At 36.7% G+C, this 18088-nt stretch overlaps 2 protein-coding genes across 5 annotated transcripts in view; both read left to right on the top strand.

The window, feature by feature from the left end:
• Positions 1-6058, top strand: part of osbpl2b (oxysterol binding protein-like 2b) — a 37442-nt gene extending 31384 nt beyond the window's left edge. Inside the window, exons 12-14 of the mRNA XM_007256333.4 lie at positions 1277-1400; positions 1537-1627; positions 3601-6058. Of these exons, the coding sequence (XP_007256395.2) occupies positions 1277-1400; positions 1537-1627; positions 3601-3703 (318 nt within the window). The 3' untranslated portion in view covers positions 3704-6058. The remainder of the gene's footprint in view (positions 1-1276; positions 1401-1536; positions 1628-3600) is intronic.
• A 2011-nt stretch (positions 6059-8069) lies between these two features.
• adrm1 (ADRM1 26S proteasome ubiquitin receptor) lies at positions 8070-18076 on the top strand. 4 transcript variants are annotated; one of them, XM_007256334.4, is made up of 10 exons: positions 8070-8225; positions 10394-10622; positions 10841-10957; positions 12009-12132; positions 12359-12445; positions 12545-12626; positions 13356-13615; positions 15665-15822; positions 15942-16044; positions 17837-18076. In XM_007256334.4, the coding sequence occupies exons 2-10, from the start codon at positions 10413-10415 to the stop codon at positions 17941-17943; spliced, it is 1248 nt and encodes a 415-aa protein (XP_007256396.3). In that variant the 5' UTR covers positions 8070-8225; positions 10394-10412; the 3' UTR covers positions 17944-18076. The 4 variants fall into 4 exon arrangements, with proteins under 4 accessions (XP_007256396.3, XP_007256398.3, XP_007256397.3 ...); XM_007256336.4 differs by having other exon boundaries at positions 12566-12626; XM_007256335.4 differs by having other exon boundaries at positions 12362-12445.
• Positions 18077-18088: the final 12 nt, after the last annotated feature.

The raw sequence follows: 18088 nt of genomic DNA on the forward strand, positions 1-18088 counted from the left end.
CTCCCTTAAACATATTTCTAAAAGCCATAATGACCATGTTGTATTAAAATGTTAATGTTGGAAAAACAGGCTTCCTTTTTTAGTTGCATATATGCACATTGAAAATGAATGCATTTTACTACAATGCAAATATATTAGTATATAAGTTATCATCTACATACTATGCTACATGTGTCTGATATGCCCTTGCTGAAGTTTGTCATGACATGCAGGTGCAATGGATTGCGTATAAACCAATAGGGTTTATGTGTGGTATGTTTATATTGTATTTTTTGCACTATAAGGCATACTAATTTAATTTTCCCAGTAATCGTCAGTGCGCCTTTTAATCCGGCGCCTTATGTAGGAATTCTACCAGTCATAGTGTAAGGAGCAGTAAAGCAACTCTGCTGAAGTACAGCGTCATACAGAAGTTTCAGTAAAGTTTCTCCAGCACCAAGGCTGGAGCAGTATTAGCATTAGCTGCTAACCACAGCGCTAGCTCTTTCACTGTACAGAGGCGAGTATATTGGACTGTGGTCTGCATTTTACCATGTTAAAACAAGCTACGTGGGATTAACCGCTAGCTAATATCGGCCTGGGTTACCGGAACACTTAGGATTTCTCATTGTAGCGCGGTTCTGCGGCGTTTACTAGCAGTAAGCTTAGCTGCTAACTGCGCTAAATTATTGGAATTCTAAGCTTATTGTAAATAAACAGAAGCGCTTTACTCGCCAAAATAAACAGTTTTTAGGAGAGAAACCTGTGTAGATTAACATCCAGCACTCGTTTGACTTTAAAAGAATTTTACGTTTTTTGGTTTACTTAGGCACCACCTTTGTTCCTTACTTTTGTCGCTTAAAATGCGCTTTAAAATCTGGTGCACCTTACGTATGAAAAATAGACCAGAATAATGGAGTTCATTGATGGTGCGCCTTGTATTATGGTGCACCTTTATAGTTCTTAAAAATACCATACTTCTCATCCAACCACAATCAAATTTACTCCAGCCGTATGGAGAGATTTATCTGAATAGGGTTTTTTTTTATGATGATAAACTGAAAAGAAATAGAAGTACTGAGGCTATTTTTAAAATGTAAGAAGTAGAATGTACAGATAATTGTGTAAAAATGTGAGGAGTAAAAGTAAAATTAAATAAATGAAATTTAAATAACCGAATTTCCACCTATATAATGTAAAAAAAGTCATTTTGCTTAATAATTTGCACCTCTTGTCAGAGAATTAATCCCATTCCTTTTTAACTTTGTTAAACGTATACGTCTGTGTCGCTGTGCAGATGTACAACTTCACTAACTTCACCATCACATTGAATGAGTTGGAGCCGGGCATGGAGGGAGTTTTGGCCCCGACAGACTGCCGCCTACGGCCTGACATCAGAGCCATGGAGAACGGTGACATGGGTAATGAAACCTTTGTTTTGCTCAGTATCATTTATGAGTGATAGTACAGCGCCCTCTGGTGTTCTCTACTCAAAATGCAGCTCCTGAACTGTTGAATTCTGTTTATGGTAATGTGTGTAAATATATTTGTTTCTAGATGAAGCCAGCAGAGAGAAGGAGAGGCTGGAGGAGAAGCAGAGAGCAGCTCGTAAAGAGAGGGCCAAGGACAGTGAGGAGTGGTCCACCAGGTAAGCCATGTAGCCTATTTCTGTTTGTGCATTTATTTTCTTCTTAGTCTAAATGGCTTAGTTTGATCAAAATCCTAGTCCATTACCATCTTACAAATCCAGGTGAATTTCTTCAGCTATTAGGAAGAAATACAGGGAAAATTACTATTTGGATGTTTAACTTGAATAATTAAAATTGATCATTCTCAGGCAGTCTTTAAGCTTGTCCAGCAGATTTATTTATAGGATTATATAGGATGGTTGCAACTCCAATGTAACACTGATGATACATTTTCTTATTTAACTGGCAGAAACATGATAACGAATTTCAAATAAGCCACCTCCATTCATCCCCAGCATTCTAAAATATAGTGCTTCTTTTTTATTGTTATTTTTATTTGTTTATTTTTTAATTATTTATTTTTTCTACAGCCGATGCTCCCAACAGACTTACAGCGCTAGCGATTGGGTCATAGCATTTCCCATGCACAGAAATCACTATTCCTGCACCAGTAAGAAGCTGAAATTATCTCCACACTTCATTGGTAGAATTCTGAAAACCCTCAGATTTAAAATGAGGTATTAAGAGCTTTGAAATTTGTATTTAAAACACTATATATGTATATATATGTATCCACACAGTACCTTCAGATAGTCCCGATTGCAAAATTAGTCCTGTAGAAATGCATAAATATTATAGAGATATTTTCAGCAACAGCTGGAGTTCATGCATTTCCTCATTTGCACAAGTTCTTAGTGCCTCATTTTAAATGTCAGGAACCTCTGAATTCTACCAATGAACTGTGGAGCTAGCCTTGTAAGCCTGTTGGGAGAATCAGCTTAAAGTGCTGTATTTCAGAATGATGGGGTGAATGGATATGGGCCATGTTTCACTACAGCCCAAGTCCATTTTTCACTAGATTTCCCATTTAATGAGCTTCTACAGTTGTGAATGAGGCCTGTATTGCCATATAGTGTTAGAATGAGAAGTTAGTGTTAGAATGAGAAGCAATGCTACAGAGACTCTCAAAATATTAATTATATAATTTGACTATCTAAGGATTGGCTAAATTATCAAGCCAATGACATATTTGGAATAAAACTTGTCTAATACTCAGATTTACAGCCCTGGAAAAGAAATAAGAGACCAAATAAAAAAAATATGTTTTTCCTTGATTTTACCTAATTAACAACCTCTGGAATATAATCAAGAGGAAGCTGGATGATCACAAGCCATCAAACCAAACTGATCTGCTTGAATCTGAAATTGCACCAGGAGAGGCATAAAGTTATCCAAAAGCAGTGTGTAAGACTGGTGGAGGAGAACACGCCAATATGCGTGATGATTATGAACTTGTTTTCTTTGCACTATTTGAGGTCTGAAAGCTCTACATCTTTTTTTTTTTTGTTAATTCATCCATTTCTCATTTTCTGTATATAAATATAATATGAATATAATGTGAGTGTAAAACATTTATATCTTGATACATCTTCACATTACACTCTATTTTTTTTATAAGCTTTGCTTCTATAGATCAAAGATCAGCATCCAGTGGGCAACATTCTATGACTATTGATGAAAGACTAGAGCATGGCCAACACAAACTGTGCAGCAACTGATGAGCCTCTGTCTCTGACTAAAGAAGCCTCTAACAGAATGGGGAGTAAATTGACCATGTATAAAAACTCCAGCAGCACTGCTGTGTCTGATCCACTTGGTTAAGAGAATAAATCACCACTGAAATAATACTTGCTCTGTGGTGGCCCTTTAAATAACAGGGTGAAAAGAGGATATTGATAAAGTGAGCAGAGAAACAGAGAAAGTACAGGACTACAGACTGCAATTCTAGAACTAAAATGTGAAACACTGGACATTGAGTGTAGAAACCAGGGGGTGGTCATAATATTCTGGATATAACTGGAGTGTGTAATAATGATTGTTACTTATTATGGATTTTTTATTAATATATTTGACCCGCTTGTTGCTCCTGCAGATGGTTCGAGTTAGCCACGAACCCGTACACGGGATCACAGGACTGGCTTTACACTGGAGGTTACTTCGATAGGAAATACACAGACTGTCCTGATATCTACTGACGAGGGACCTGCCTTCTGGAGCGCACTCATTCTTCATTCTTCACTCTTCCCGCCCTGCCTCACACCACAGCATCCCTCTAACCAAGCATCATACTGTTCATCTGGAACTGATGTAGCAACGCTAGCTGTTCCTTAATTACTGTTCACTTCATCATGCACTTCAATCACACAAACATCTGTTGCTCCCAGCACTTAGTGAAACATCCTTTAGTAATTTGGTCCATAGCTACTGAAGAAATCAGGGATTTGAGTCCTCAATCCAGTAATAAATCCTGTATATTTTTGCTGTTGGTGGGAAAACCGACAGGAGAGGATCACAACACAACTTCATTTAGGAGTTCAAACCAGAGGATTCGTGTCGTTCACGACACAAGGAGGAAAGTACAGAAGAAGAGGAGAGACTGAGTCTCAGAGAATTGCATTTTTTCTCTGCCTTCGAACTCTTTAGATCCACGTTTTACTAAATATAACAAATCTCTTTAATTCTCTCTCTGCCTAATTTCAGTTCCTCTGACTAGACATGTAGCTCTCAGATACTGTCTCAGTGTTCAGCAGCATCCTCAGATAACGAACTGAAACGAGTCCACAAACGTCTTCAACCAATTTACAGATCTTTTAATCCCACAATGAATAACACTGAGCTGCTTCTTCAAACATGACTGCTCAATGTTGGGTAGACCAGAGTCAAAAAAAATCTATGTTGGTAAATAATAGTAATAATAATAATAATAATAATAGTAATAATATAATGTATCGTACTGGTGAACTTATTAGCTGAATTATGATCTGAATTGAGCTTTAGAGCTTTACAATTCACATATTAGAAAATTCAAACTTGGAAGAAAAAAAACGAGTAGCTTGTTAATTGATCAATTGCATTTTTTTTTCCTGTTCTGCACACAGCTCTCACAGTTTACTTCACGATTTCTATTCACACAGTATGGTCAGTTTATCACACTTACACTTAGGTGTGATTCTTGTTCATCCCCTGCCCTCGCATTTTTTTAATTCAGAATGGCTCACAACTCACTCTAGCTATTCATTGATTTATTGATTAATTCTTGTAATAGTTCACTATTCACAATACCTTCACGTTACATTCATTCTACCCATATTTTCAACGACACACACACTGTGCACTTGTTAAAACAGTCAGAACTATGCAAACCCTGTTAAAAAATAGCTTAAATCCAAGCATATATTAACCCATACCCGTGTAATAAGTAGGCAGTCTGAATATACAGTGGATGTGAAATAATATAGTTTAGTCATAATGAAGAATGAGAATCCAGTGTTTATTAGAAAGGCAGTTGATGTGACTCTAAAGCTCCAGCAATCTCCCATCTAGCTAATATCATTCCTCTTCAGTGCCCACATTGATTGATCTGTATTTATAATAATGTTGATAGGTCCCTTATGTGTAAATGTATTGTGCTTTAATTTAGGCCACAGGAGAAAAAAACGTAAAAGCATATGTTGTGATTTGTCTTAATCACATGGTTCTATCTAGCTATGATTTGTGCAACGGATAGTTGTCGAAATTGTCCAATACGCAGTGATGCTAGATTCTTTAATTTCCTTTTTTTTTTTTTTTTTTTTTTTTTTTAAGATTCCAGTCGTTTTTCTTTTCCCTCAGTGCCTGAATTAAAATGTGTAACAAAAAGTCACTAATATTTGACCATTTTATTCAGTTAGTCTTTCACTTTCACTCAGTCATGTCAATGTTTGTTTAAAATCAGTTTCTGTCATGTCAGCTAACCAAATTTCACTTCCGCCTTTTTTTTTTTGTAATAATTTGAGAGGACAATAATGTCGACGTCAGCAAGAATGTCAGCACATTTTCACAAGCTGTTTGATGTACACATGCACACTTCATTACACTACTTGATTGCATACATTTAATATAGTTGCTCATTCATTTAAATGTACATTTGATTATTTGAAGACTAGCCATATAAAACTAATATACAACATTAAAATCTAGATTTTATTTGGCTTTGTGTGGATTTATTTTGTAAGTTCAGTGTTTTTAATCACTCACACTTCACTGTACATCTGTCTGTATGTTCCTGTGTACAAAAACAAATGCCTCTTTTTGTTGTTGTTCTCAGATGTTGCACATGTTTAGTAATCACAAACACATAGCTTATTATTTTGAGCAATGGTTTATTTTTATAGTATTTAAATACTTTTTTTTGGTGAGAAATAACATTTTTATTTTTCATTTGGGGATTAATTTTTGGACTTAATTTCCATTAAAAGTTGAACGGATGCCATTCTGGTGTGATTGAATGCTACTAATAGATATTATACTTTAAATTTGTTTCTTTTGAAATAAAATGTACGTTGAGGAGATCCCGTCCCTGAGTCGTTTACAAAAATTGTTAGCCAGAGTTCTTTCACTGTTTGTGTATTTGCTTCATCTTTAAGACTAACTAATGGTTAATGGTAAGTATGAATATTAATGTACACACAGTTTTCTGTTCATACTATCTGTTTATTTAATTCATATTTGTGCATTAGGGGTGTCGAAATTATGTCATGGTCTCGTGCCTCGAAGTCAAAAACAGCGCGGTACGCTGTGGACATTCTCATCTTCTTAAAGAAAAAACTTGAAAATATATAAATAACAGTTGTTTTGTCAAGCCTCAAATATGTTAATAGTTTTGGTACCTTAAGGAGCATCTTTCTCTCAGATAAAGTTAATAATATATCTTTGTTAAAGAGCAAAACTTGTCATTCTCAGGGACTGAAAAAAGTCTTAATCTTATTTGTTATGTTTAACTGTTGGATAGTAGGATAGAGTTCAGTTTGATAAGGCTCTAATTGTTCTATTATTCTGTACACATTTATTATTTATTTATTTTATGTTGCACATTGCTGTTTTAATAGTGCACACTGCTGCTACCAAAAAAATCCAATAGATGGCATTACATATATATCTTAATTACATTATATAAATTTGACCATTAGTGCCTAATGTGGTGTATTACAGATCACTTGTATCGCTTTATATCACTTATATCAAGCCCACCTTTTGAAATCAGATACTGTAAATTTGATGAATCAATCAAACCAATGACTGACCATAGACTAATCTAAAACTGGCATAGGCCTCTCTGCTGTGAAAAAAAAGAAAATTGAGAATCGAGTCGTGACCCTAAAATCGGAAATAAAATCGAATCAATGATTTAGAGAATCGTGACACCCCTAATGTGCATATTCTCTGAAAACAAAATGGAGCAGTTTTATTGAAACTATGGGGCAGCGTAGCCAATAGATGAACTGAAACACTATGGCTACATTCACATTACAAGCCACTTTGCTCAAATCAGATTTTTTTGCTCAGATCGGGTTTAGATATCTTGGCAGTTCACATTTACAAATGTAAGTGTTCTGTATCTGTGTGTAATGTGAACGTATCAGTCCCTAAACGCCTTGATACACATTGATACGTGTATAAATGTCTCCTTCTTCACCAACAACAACAAAAACTTCATATTTGAGAGGCGACTCGTAGCTTTATAAAGGGAAATGGATGTGTTAGCAGCTCATATGTGGAGCATCTTTTGCTGGAGTGGAGAAACAGTAAACAGCTGGTCTGACGTACATGCTCAGGTCGAGGAGGTAAAAAAAATTCAGGCGGTTTGCTTTTGCTGTTTTTGCAGCTATAGCTGCACAGCTGCACTAAGAGATGTGTGGGTAGGAGAGAGAAGCACATAACGCATGCATAAAAACAAAAAGACATGAATTTAGATTTGACCGTTTACATTTGTATGTCCGTGGAACGGATATGTATCTGATTTAAGAACACATGTAAATGACTCAATTCTGGTTTGTAAAAAAAATCAGATTTGGCTCGTTCACACAGTCATGGAAAAAAACTGATTTTAGTTACTTCAGCCAGGTAATATGAATATAGCATAAGTGGCAGAAAATGTTTTTAAAATAGTGTTTTAGCTAGTATGGGAGGTAAACCCTGCCAAAAATAAAACTGAAATTAAATTAATTTTTTTTTACAATTAGCTTTTTCAATTTAGATCTGACTGTAAAATATCCGTATAGTAATAAAAATAAAATAGCAAAAATCATTTTTTATTTTATTTATTTTTGTTACATATAACCTGTGCTCAAGTGAAAAATTAAATTGCAAATGAAGTGATTTTATTTTGTTATTAATTTTGTCATAATATTTTCACACGTTTGGCAAAAGAAAGCGCAAAACGGCATTTGCCTTTTTTATTGCAGTGTTTTCATTTCAGTTTCAAATAATAATATATCTAATAAACAAGAAATTCAGATTCAGAAAAGTGTTAACCCCGCTCACCGTCCCGTCGCTCTTTTGGCCAGTATTTTGATGGACAGGTTGTTAGCCAGTCACAGGGAGCTCAGAGAACACCAGCAAGCCAATCAGAATGGGACAGAATTTTTTTTTCTTGTAGCGAACTGAACTGTGTCAGACTGACCGGTTTTAGCTGAGCATCTCCGGACTTCTGAAACCCGAACAGCAGCAGAACTGAAGGTATGAGCGTTTATCTACAGCCGACTGAGGATGAATTATCCTCTCTGCTCTCCTCACAGACGCTCTGAGTTAACTAACAAAGCTAAAATAAATAAAATAAATAGTTTTAAACCGCTCGCGCTGCTCGTTAGCGGCGGAGTAAGTGCTAGCAGTTGTTTAGCTTTAGCTGCGGTTAATTTATACAGCTGGGGTTGTTTGTTAGTTATAATTTAACAACTGGAGCTGTTGGCGGGGCTCTCTGTGCCTTTAAATATTTTTTCTAAGCATATTTAGTCTCCATGCGCTTTAATGTTAGCTAGCATATTTCCCTTTTTAGCCAGCTAACGTTAGCTAAAGCTATCATAGCTGCTTCTAAATCTTGCTGAGTAACCCTAGGCTAGGCTAGGCTAGGCTAGTTAGCGATAGCATTAGCTTTAGCTGCTGTTTCACACTGCGTGGCCTCAGACTGCTGCTGTCTTCACCTCTCTGCATTTGTTTTTCAGCCTCTAACCACAGTAACCCACTTACCCTGCTCTAACTACGCCGTTTACCTCCTTTAAAATGCTATCAATAAGGTGTATCTCCTTTTTCCACCGTTTTACACTATTTGGACAAATGTATGTGGACTTCCTTAGATTATGTCACTGGATTTAAGTGTTTGGTTCAGTCTCATGGCCACAGGTGTATGAAATTAAGCACCTAGCCATGTAGGTTACCTTGTCCGTTTTTTTTACAAACATTTGTAAAAGAGTATTAATACAAAAAAAAACAGAATTTTCATTAATATAGTTCACTTGTAAGTGGCAGCTAATTTTTAAAAAGTTAAGGAGTTTAGGAACTAGATTAACTACATGGCTTTAACTCAAAAGTATTTCAGCCACAATGACACCAGTAATGACACTAATACATGTTCTAACTCTGATACAAATTTAAATCACCAGTATAAAAAAGGAGTGTAGGAAAAATGTTGATATTGCCTAAGTTATACACTGCCTGGTCAAAAAAAGTGGCAACCTGGATTTAACAAAGCAAATGATGTGGGGTTGCTGCAGTTGGTCAGGTCTAGGTTCAGCAACAGCATCATCAATGCAAGATCTTGAGGAAAAATAAATGCAACACTGGATTAAAATAAATATTGCAGAAGCTTATTGAACAATGCCAGAGTGAATGCGTGCTGTGATCAAAGCTAAAGGTGGTTCAACGAAATATTACAGTGTGCGACCTCTTTTATCACCAAGCACAATGACTAGTATCAGATGGAGTGTAAACTACACTGCCACTTGAAAATGGAGCAGTGTCCTGAATAGGGGTGGGCTTTATGGCCCTAAAATAATATCACAATATTTCACAGTATTTTTGCGATAACAATACTCTTGGCGATATGACAAAACATTGGATTTAAAGAAACATTTTAAGAGTACACTACTGCAACAAAATGAAAATATTTTTTTTATATTACATATTATATATATGGCACATCCCTAATTGAGATATTAAAAAAATACAAGAATTTTATAAGGTTTGTAACAGAAGTCAATGTTCCAGAATGTCATGACGCTAATAATGCACTTTAAATATATCCAGGATTAAAGTAAAATAAATGATACTGGACAGATATAATCTCTCTCAAGTAGATTTATAATGGGCAATAAGAACAGTGTGAATTTTTCTTTGCTAAAAACAGCAAAAACCCTTATGTGATAATTAGGGGTGGGTGATATGGCACGAAATTTCAGGGTGTAATATATTGTTGACGATATTCAAAATGTTGCTGATATTTTTGTATACATATGGCACACCCCTAGTCCTGAACCATGTTCTCTGGAGTTTCCTGGTTTTGGTGGAGGAGGGATAATGGTATGAGGTTGCGTGTTATAATAAGTTGGTTCCAGCGAAAGGAAATCTTAATGCTTAAGCACAAGAGGATATTTTTGGACAGCTGTTTTCTTCCAACTTAGTCTAAGAGTTTTAGGAAGACTGTTTTTTTTTTAATCCAGTCTGCAGCAAGGTCAAATTAGGCACAAGTTAAACCTGATAGAACGCCTTTGGGATAAATTACAACAAAGGTTGAAACTCAGTTTGACCTTACAAATGCACATCTGGATAATTGGTCAAAAATTCCAACTGAAAAATAAGTTGTCACTTGTTTTTATTGATTTCAGTGCATTTTCCCTTGTTTTGTTTTTCAGGTGTCTGTAGGACAGCAGAATGTCATCAGGAGCACTCTTTCCCAGTCTGGTGTCGGGCTCACGTAGCTCGTCCAGCAAGTACTTGGTGGAGTTTCGTGCTGGTAAAATGACGCTGAAGGGCAGTACTGTTACACCAGACAAGCGCAAAGGCACTGTCTACATCCAGCAGACCGACGACTCTCTCATCCATTTCTGCTGGAAGGACAGAACCACTGCAAATGTGGACGATGTAGGTTTCTTTTTCTAAACTAGAAAATGAATACATTAATAAAACATATGTTAAATCTTGACATTGTTGCACAGTTATGAGCATTTCTCGAATTTAATTGTTTCATCAAGAAAAATTGTGCAGTACTCTAAAACTTTGGAGCCAGGTTTACTTACTCTAGGACTTAATTGTTTTATAATTACTTGTTTTTAATTATATATTGCTGCTTTTGTTTTCAGGATCTTATTATTTTCCCTGATGACTGTGAGTTTAAGAGAGTGAACCAGTGCACCACTGGACGTGTTTATGTGCTAAAGTTCAAGGCAGGCTCCAAAAGGCTGTTCTTCTGGATGCAGGTGAGCCAAAAACAATTTTTTTTCCATTGAACATTCTTGCATGAGCATGCTAGCCATGTATAAGGGGTTATAGTCCCTCATAAAGACAGACCTCAATGTCAATATCACAAAGCTTGGGGGAAAAAAAGCGGTTAATCCCTAATTACACTACTTTCTACTTTGTAGTGTAAGTCACAAAATGACGGATTCTAAATCTAAACAGAGCGATATCTATTTGCAGTGGCAATCTAGGATTTTTGCCAGTAATGGCCCACCAAGGGGCCACGGTATTCATGGAGGAACCAAATTATTTTACCAGTCACACTTAAATTATACTTATAAAAGCTTACACTGTAAAAAGTGGTACACCAAAAAAAAGAAATCTTCAAAGATTTTTTGGAAAGATGTTGGAAAATTCAAAACTGAAAAATTATGTATATTTTGAATACACTTTGGAAATGTATTGTTTCTTGCAGTTATTTAACAATTATTTCTGTTTGGGTGTTGCCAGTCTTTGCTTTCATTTTTATGTTTTTGTAGAGTTTGTGGTTTTATTTGTTTGCTATTTTTTGCTTTTGTATCCATATTATATAATCTACAGATTTTGATAGCAGTTTCTTTGTGCAAAATTAAAATTGCCTTAGCAAGTTCACATGCATTTTATCAGCAAGTAGACAAAATACTCTGTCACACAGCATGTGAAAATCCAACTTTTATTTATATATTTTAATAACCCTTTTACTTTTTCACAAATACTGGCAGTTCAAACATCTCTCCTACATAATCTTTAATTAAGCTGCGCATTCCCATTTGGCTCATTAGCACCACTACTGTTTAGACATGGAATTGCATCTACTTGTAATTTGATCATTGCTCTCTTGGGAAAACACCAGTGTGTAATTGTTATTAAATATTAAATATTTTTCTGTTTTTAATTCAATAATCTCTACCATGGTAAGCATTTACAAATGGCTCTATTTACATTAGACAACAACTCCATTTTTGGCTGAATGGGAGATCAAGAATAGGCCTAACATCAATTACATAAACTCTGCTCTGCCCTTTGTTTTAGGAGCCTAAGACCGACAAGGATGAAGAGTATTGTCGTAAAGTGAATGAGTATCTGAATAACCCGCCCATGCCGGGAGCTCTGGGCAGTGGAGGAAGTGGTGGGCATGAACTGTCTGCTCTAGGAGGTGAGAGATCTGTTCTTTATAAGACTTGTAAAAAGCCAATTATGATCATTATGATAAAGTGACAGCATTTTGCTATATTTATTAATTAAAAAGTCTTTTTAGTAATGTAATTTTATTTATATTGTGGGAAAGCTAATGGAGAAACACTGATTTAGTGTACAGTATTAAAAAAAAAAAAAAAAAAAAAATCTCGCTCTGGGATTTAGACTTTTGTTTTTTTGCCTAGGAGAAGGTGGTCTGCAAAACCTTTTGGGGAACATAAGCCATAATCAACTCCTGCAGCTGATTGGCCCAACAGGACTTGGTGGGCTTGGTGAGTGAAATGGGACTGTTTACAGCCAGCAAAACAACACCCTATATGTATAAATACGTTTCTGTGACATGGATGGTTTGATATGTATGTGGGTTACAGGTGGACTTGGTGCTCTTGCAGGTCCAGGACTGGCCAGTCTGTTGGGGAGTGGTGGTCCAGCAAGTAGCAGTTCAACTTCTAGGTTTGTATATCCAACTAACACTTGATAGTAATTGTCTGTATCATGAGACCTGATGGTGTGAGGTTTGGGTTAAAGATGGTTAAAGATGATAGTTTGACTCTGCTTCCTAATCACAAAGATCAATTAATCACACTTGTTCTTAAGACACAAGTTTTTATAGTGGATACTGAAATGTAAAGTAGGACTTTTAAAAAGGTTGTGTATTTTTTTAAATGCAATAAAACACCAATTTCCCAGAATTATTTTCTTGCACCATTTTTGCACCATTTATCTGTCAGTTTCCTGTTTGGTGCGACCAACGGAATGAGTGTAGGCACGATTGCTATTTTATTAGTAATAAATAAGTAAGTTTGGGTCGAACTTGGTGGCGTAATTAATTTTGCTAAAAAAATAATGCTTTACTGTTTCTAAATTAACCACATAAAGCGCTAATGTTTTAATATTGACAGCCCTATTTATTTTTATTTTTTTGCATTTGTAGATAATATTTAATCTAAAACACCCAATAACTTCAAAATGCTTTTCTTGACAGAGCTACCTGTACAGAATAGAAATAAAAACAAACTCCTAGTGCACAGTGGTGATGCTGTTTTATCACCATTATACATTTATTTCATCAATATTGCTGAAATCTTGCTGAAACTGCAAAAAAAACAATAGCACAGTATACCGGTGTACACAGTGTGCATCACGACCACTTAACAATAATTTCTATCTTGTCTTCTGAAGCTCCCGCAGTCAGTCGGCAGCTGCCACGCCTTCCTCAGGATCTGCCGCTCGTTTAAGCTCCACCCAGGCCCCCACTACCCCGGTGACGCCTGCTGCAACCTCCACGGGGTCTCCAACCATGACCCCCACAACCCCAGCAGCCCAGACCCCGTCCCTGGCTGCCGGAGTGGGAAGCCCCACACAGCCCATTCAGCTGAGTGACCTCCAGAGCATCCTCGCCACCATGAACGTTCCTGCCATGGCTGCAGAGGGCCAGGGAGGTGAGAGCCACACACACACAGAGACACACACACACATACTCTTGCTTTACACACTTGTATTCGTACAGCACAGACCAAAAGTTTGGACACTCCTTCTCTTTTTCAATGCGTTTTCTTTATTTTCATGACTATTTATATTGTAGATTCTCACTGAAAGCATCAAAACTATGAAAGAACATAGGTAGAGTTTTGTACTTAACAAAAAAAAACTAAAAACAAAACAAAAAAAAAACAGCCACCCTTTGCTCTGATTACTGCTTTGCACACTCTTGGCATTCTCTTAATGAGCTTCAACAGTGTTGAAGGAGTTCCCAGAGGTGTTTAGCACTTGTTGCCCCTTTGCCTTCACTCTGTGGTCCAGCTCACCCCAAACCGTCTGGATTGGGTTTAGGTCCGGAGACTTTGGAGGCCAGGTCATTTTTTGTTAAGTACATAAAACTCCACATGTGTTCATTCATAGTTTTGATGCCTTCAGTGAGAATCTACAATTTAAATAGTCATGAAAATAAAGAAAATGCATTGACTGAGAAGGTGTGTCCAAACTTTTGGCCTGTACTGTAAGTCCTGTGCATCTATAGGTTGAAAGCTGGATCTGCCTGTGAGCAAGTCGGGGCAGAAACATTCCTGCTGCTGAAATTCCTTGTGGTTGTTTTGATCGTTCTGTGAATTCCTGATTCCTGCGCATGATGTCACGCTGTGGTATTCTGTTTACTCACGTTGTACCTTACGGAAGTATAGTGCACATTTCTGAAGACCTGCACTACAGCATTCAGCATTCCCTTGCTTATGCCTCTGTCCTAGCTGTGTTTTATGTTTTAGCTTTAGAATCATTGTGTTGTTACACTGACTTCTAATAGAGAAAACTGCACCTTTATTGTTGCTACGCCAGGCTCGGCATGCTGGGAACATCATTATTTAACTCTCTAGTGAACTTTAAAATGACTCAAAACTAACGTTCTACAAATCAAATAATGTTAAGTATAGAGAGGCGCAGCCCATGTAGCTGATAACTGAAGTGTGTTATAAACTAACCGGACCAGATATACACAATGTAACATGGAGCGTTTTCACACCACCACTATCTGGTCCGGTCAAAATGGACTCTGGTTTGTTTGTACCCTTTTAGTGCGGTTCAATTTAGCAGGTGTAAAAATGGGCAGCCTTTTTAATTAAGCTAAAGTGCTGATGAGGCACAGTTAAATCTAATATATTAGCCAAATAACACTGATTACCACCTGTATGAACACACACTGTCTCTGTTTCATGCACGCATGGTCTGTGCTATGTTCAAAACCTTCAGCCATGCGACTAAGTTTACTGCATCTGTGCTGCACGTCCCATTAAAAACAGTGTTTGAAATCTCTGTGTTAAAGCAGCTTCACACTGCACAGATATACATGCTGGAACACAAGAACCTTCTTGCTATATTTACTTATATTTTTTCTGTGCTAGAATGATGTGACCAATTAGAGGAGATGGCGTGCTTGCGTGGTTTATTGGTGCGCATTTTGGTGCGTTTAGGTTTGTGCCTGTGTGAAACCAAACCAAACAGAGGGAGAATAATGATGTTAAACATTATTAACAATAATGTGAAAACTGCGTCCTTGAGTTCTTGCATTAAAGATATGTGAGAATTTACCTAGATTTATATTTGAGCACAAAGTTGGGTGAAGTCTCTGCACATTTATTAATGTGCTAAAATAATTAGTGTAGTATTTATTTAACTAACTTTTTTATTGCCTTTTTTCAGCTAAAACTTGTTTGTTGTATTTTTCATACTTCATACTAGAAATCATAGGGTCTAAGACAATTACATGTAATCTATTTAGGTGTGAAATACAACTGCATACTAATACATAAATACAAAAAACAAGGCTAGTTTTTATAAATAACTTTCTGGTTATAAATAAGGAGTTGGATTTTGATAGGAACCAAATACATTACAGGGTTGAACTGTACTTGAATAAGATGAAGTTTGAGATGTAGAACCTGTATAATTTAGTGTTTTAAAGCACTAATGCACTCTGTATTTTCTGTCTGTCTCTGTAGTGGATTTGGCGAGTGTGCTGACTCCGGAAATAATGGCTCCAATTCTGGCTAATCCTGAGGTGCAGCAGAGGCTACTGCCTTACCTCCCCTCCGGAGAATCCTTACCACAAAGCGCCGAGGAGATCCAGAACACACTCACCTCCCCACAGTTTCAGCAGGTAACACACACACACACACACACACACACAGAGCAACCACAGCTTACCACAATTTAATCAAACATCACCTATAGCCTTCCACGTAAATAAACCGTATGTGTGTGTTTGTGTGCGCACAGGCGATGAGCATGTTCAGCAGTGCTCTGGCATCAGGGCAGCTTGGTCCGCTCATGAACCAGTTTGGCCTCCCTTCTGAAGCAGTGGACGCCGCTAACAAAGGAGGTAACACTCACTCGACCTCATGACAAGTGCCAAATGCTAAAATGCTTCTTTGACTTGTAAGAGTGGTGCCGTTTTGTATGCTGCCCTTTTTTGTGAAAACGCGTTGATGCACAGAACTGAAATTTTTAACCTCTCGAGAGCCTGGTCCTCATATGAAATTTACATTTCTGCTTCTGTGCACCATAATACTAACATCACACCACAATGTAATACTTAATCACACCTTTTTTTTGTTGTTGTTTTTTTTTTAGCAAAAATACATCTGTGTCTCAGAAGGTTAAGGCTGCAAATTTCTAATGTAATTCTAATTTAATTAAGAAAAAACAAGTTGGCTGATAGATTCAGCTGACTTCAACAGGCTCTGATAAATATATCAATCAGAAATAATTTTTCTATGGTAGTTATTATGGAATAAGATATGTTTGTCTACACAAAAAATGGGAAAAGTTTTGCAGAACAGATTTCTAGCAGATTCAGATTTAGCTTTAAAGTGCCAGATATTTCTGGCATTAAGTGTAAAATGGAAGTTTAATATGTAATCCATGTTTTACAAATCAAAGATTTCTTATGTTTAATTAACTGGTAAATTAACACAAATTACATTTTTAAAGGGTAACTAAACCCCCTGATTTTAGCTGACTCCACCCTCAGATCAAATTTGAAAAATGCTAAAAAAAAAAAAAAAAATGGGAGGGGTAGTTTGGGAGGAGAACTGGGTGATGTATGGGTTTAGGGGTGTGGGCAGGAGGGAGAGCTGATTGGCCTGAGCAGTGTGCTTCTGATAGTGTTGAGAGGCAGATAGTTGACTGATTTGCACCTAAGTACATGAAAACATCCTCACCTATAGCACAGTTGAACCTGAAAGGGTGGAAATAAAAACATTTTTTAAAAGTTAGGAAGTTTATAAATGTTTTGTTTCATTACTTCAAATAAACACATTTTGGCTTTTAATAAATAAATATGGTTTAGGGTTTAGTGGCTCTTTAATTCCATTTGCAGAGGAGCTTCCTGCATTTTAAAGATCTGTAGAGCAGCCAGCAGGGGGCATTGTGGTGTCTATAAAATGTTTGAACCACTGACTATTAAAGACTGAACAGCACGACCTCTCTCAAAAAAGAAGCCACCACATGTCTTATCACTTCTGCTGGCTTGCAGGTTGCTGTATGATGTTTAGCTCCGCCCATCGTCATATGATTAAATTATAAATCCAACAGTACTGACTGACCTCCACCATGAGACTGAAGCTCATTCAGCTTTTTTTGTGTTTTTATTATTTTAATATTCGCAAATATTTTAATAAAGATTTTTTTTAATTTTATTCTGCTTTGTCATAGAAAGGCAGATTTACACTTAAAGGGCTCATAAATTTTTTTTTTATTAATTAATAAAAAAAAAATTCTAGTTGTCTAGTATGAATGTAAGCACTGCAGCAGAGAACGCATGTATGTACAACTCGGAGAGACCCCATAGTATTTCACAAAGATCAAGAAAAAGTGGATTTTAGCAGAAGGAGACCTATAAGACTTAAATGATTGACAGCCTGCCTTTGCTTCTGTGCCCTGAGCTTAATAGAGGTGGTCTAAAAAAACAAAAACACTGAATCGAGGGGAAAGGAGCAGGTCCACCAATTTCATTTGAACTGTAGGCAATGAAACCACAGCATCAATGTCTTTTTACAACTGCTAGAACCATGTAAGAGTTTATTAACTTTAATAAAGTGTCTGTATGGCAGTGTTTTTTTTTTGTTTTTTTTTTTTACTGAAGTCTAATATGGTTTTTGTTTTGTTTACAGATGTGGAAGCGTTTGCCAAGGCTATGGAGGGCAGCAATGGAAAGACGGAGGATTCTGGAGACGCCAAAGACAAGAAGGATGATGACGAGGACATGAGCTTGGATTAGTAACGTGTTTCCTGTATCAGCTTCTCGATCCAGACAGCGCTCTATATTGTTAGTGATCAGTGTCGCTCTATAAAACTTGCCTGTATGTTTTGTAAGGCTGATGTTATGAAATTAAACTCTTGACTCCCTCTGATATCATGGTGTA

Source organism: Astyanax mexicanus, chromosome 13 (genome assembly GCF_023375975.1).
Source record: "Astyanax mexicanus isolate ESR-SI-001 chromosome 13, AstMex3_surface, whole genome shotgun sequence".
Classification (NCBI taxonomy): domain Eukaryota; kingdom Metazoa; phylum Chordata; class Actinopteri; order Characiformes; family Acestrorhamphidae; genus Astyanax; species Astyanax mexicanus.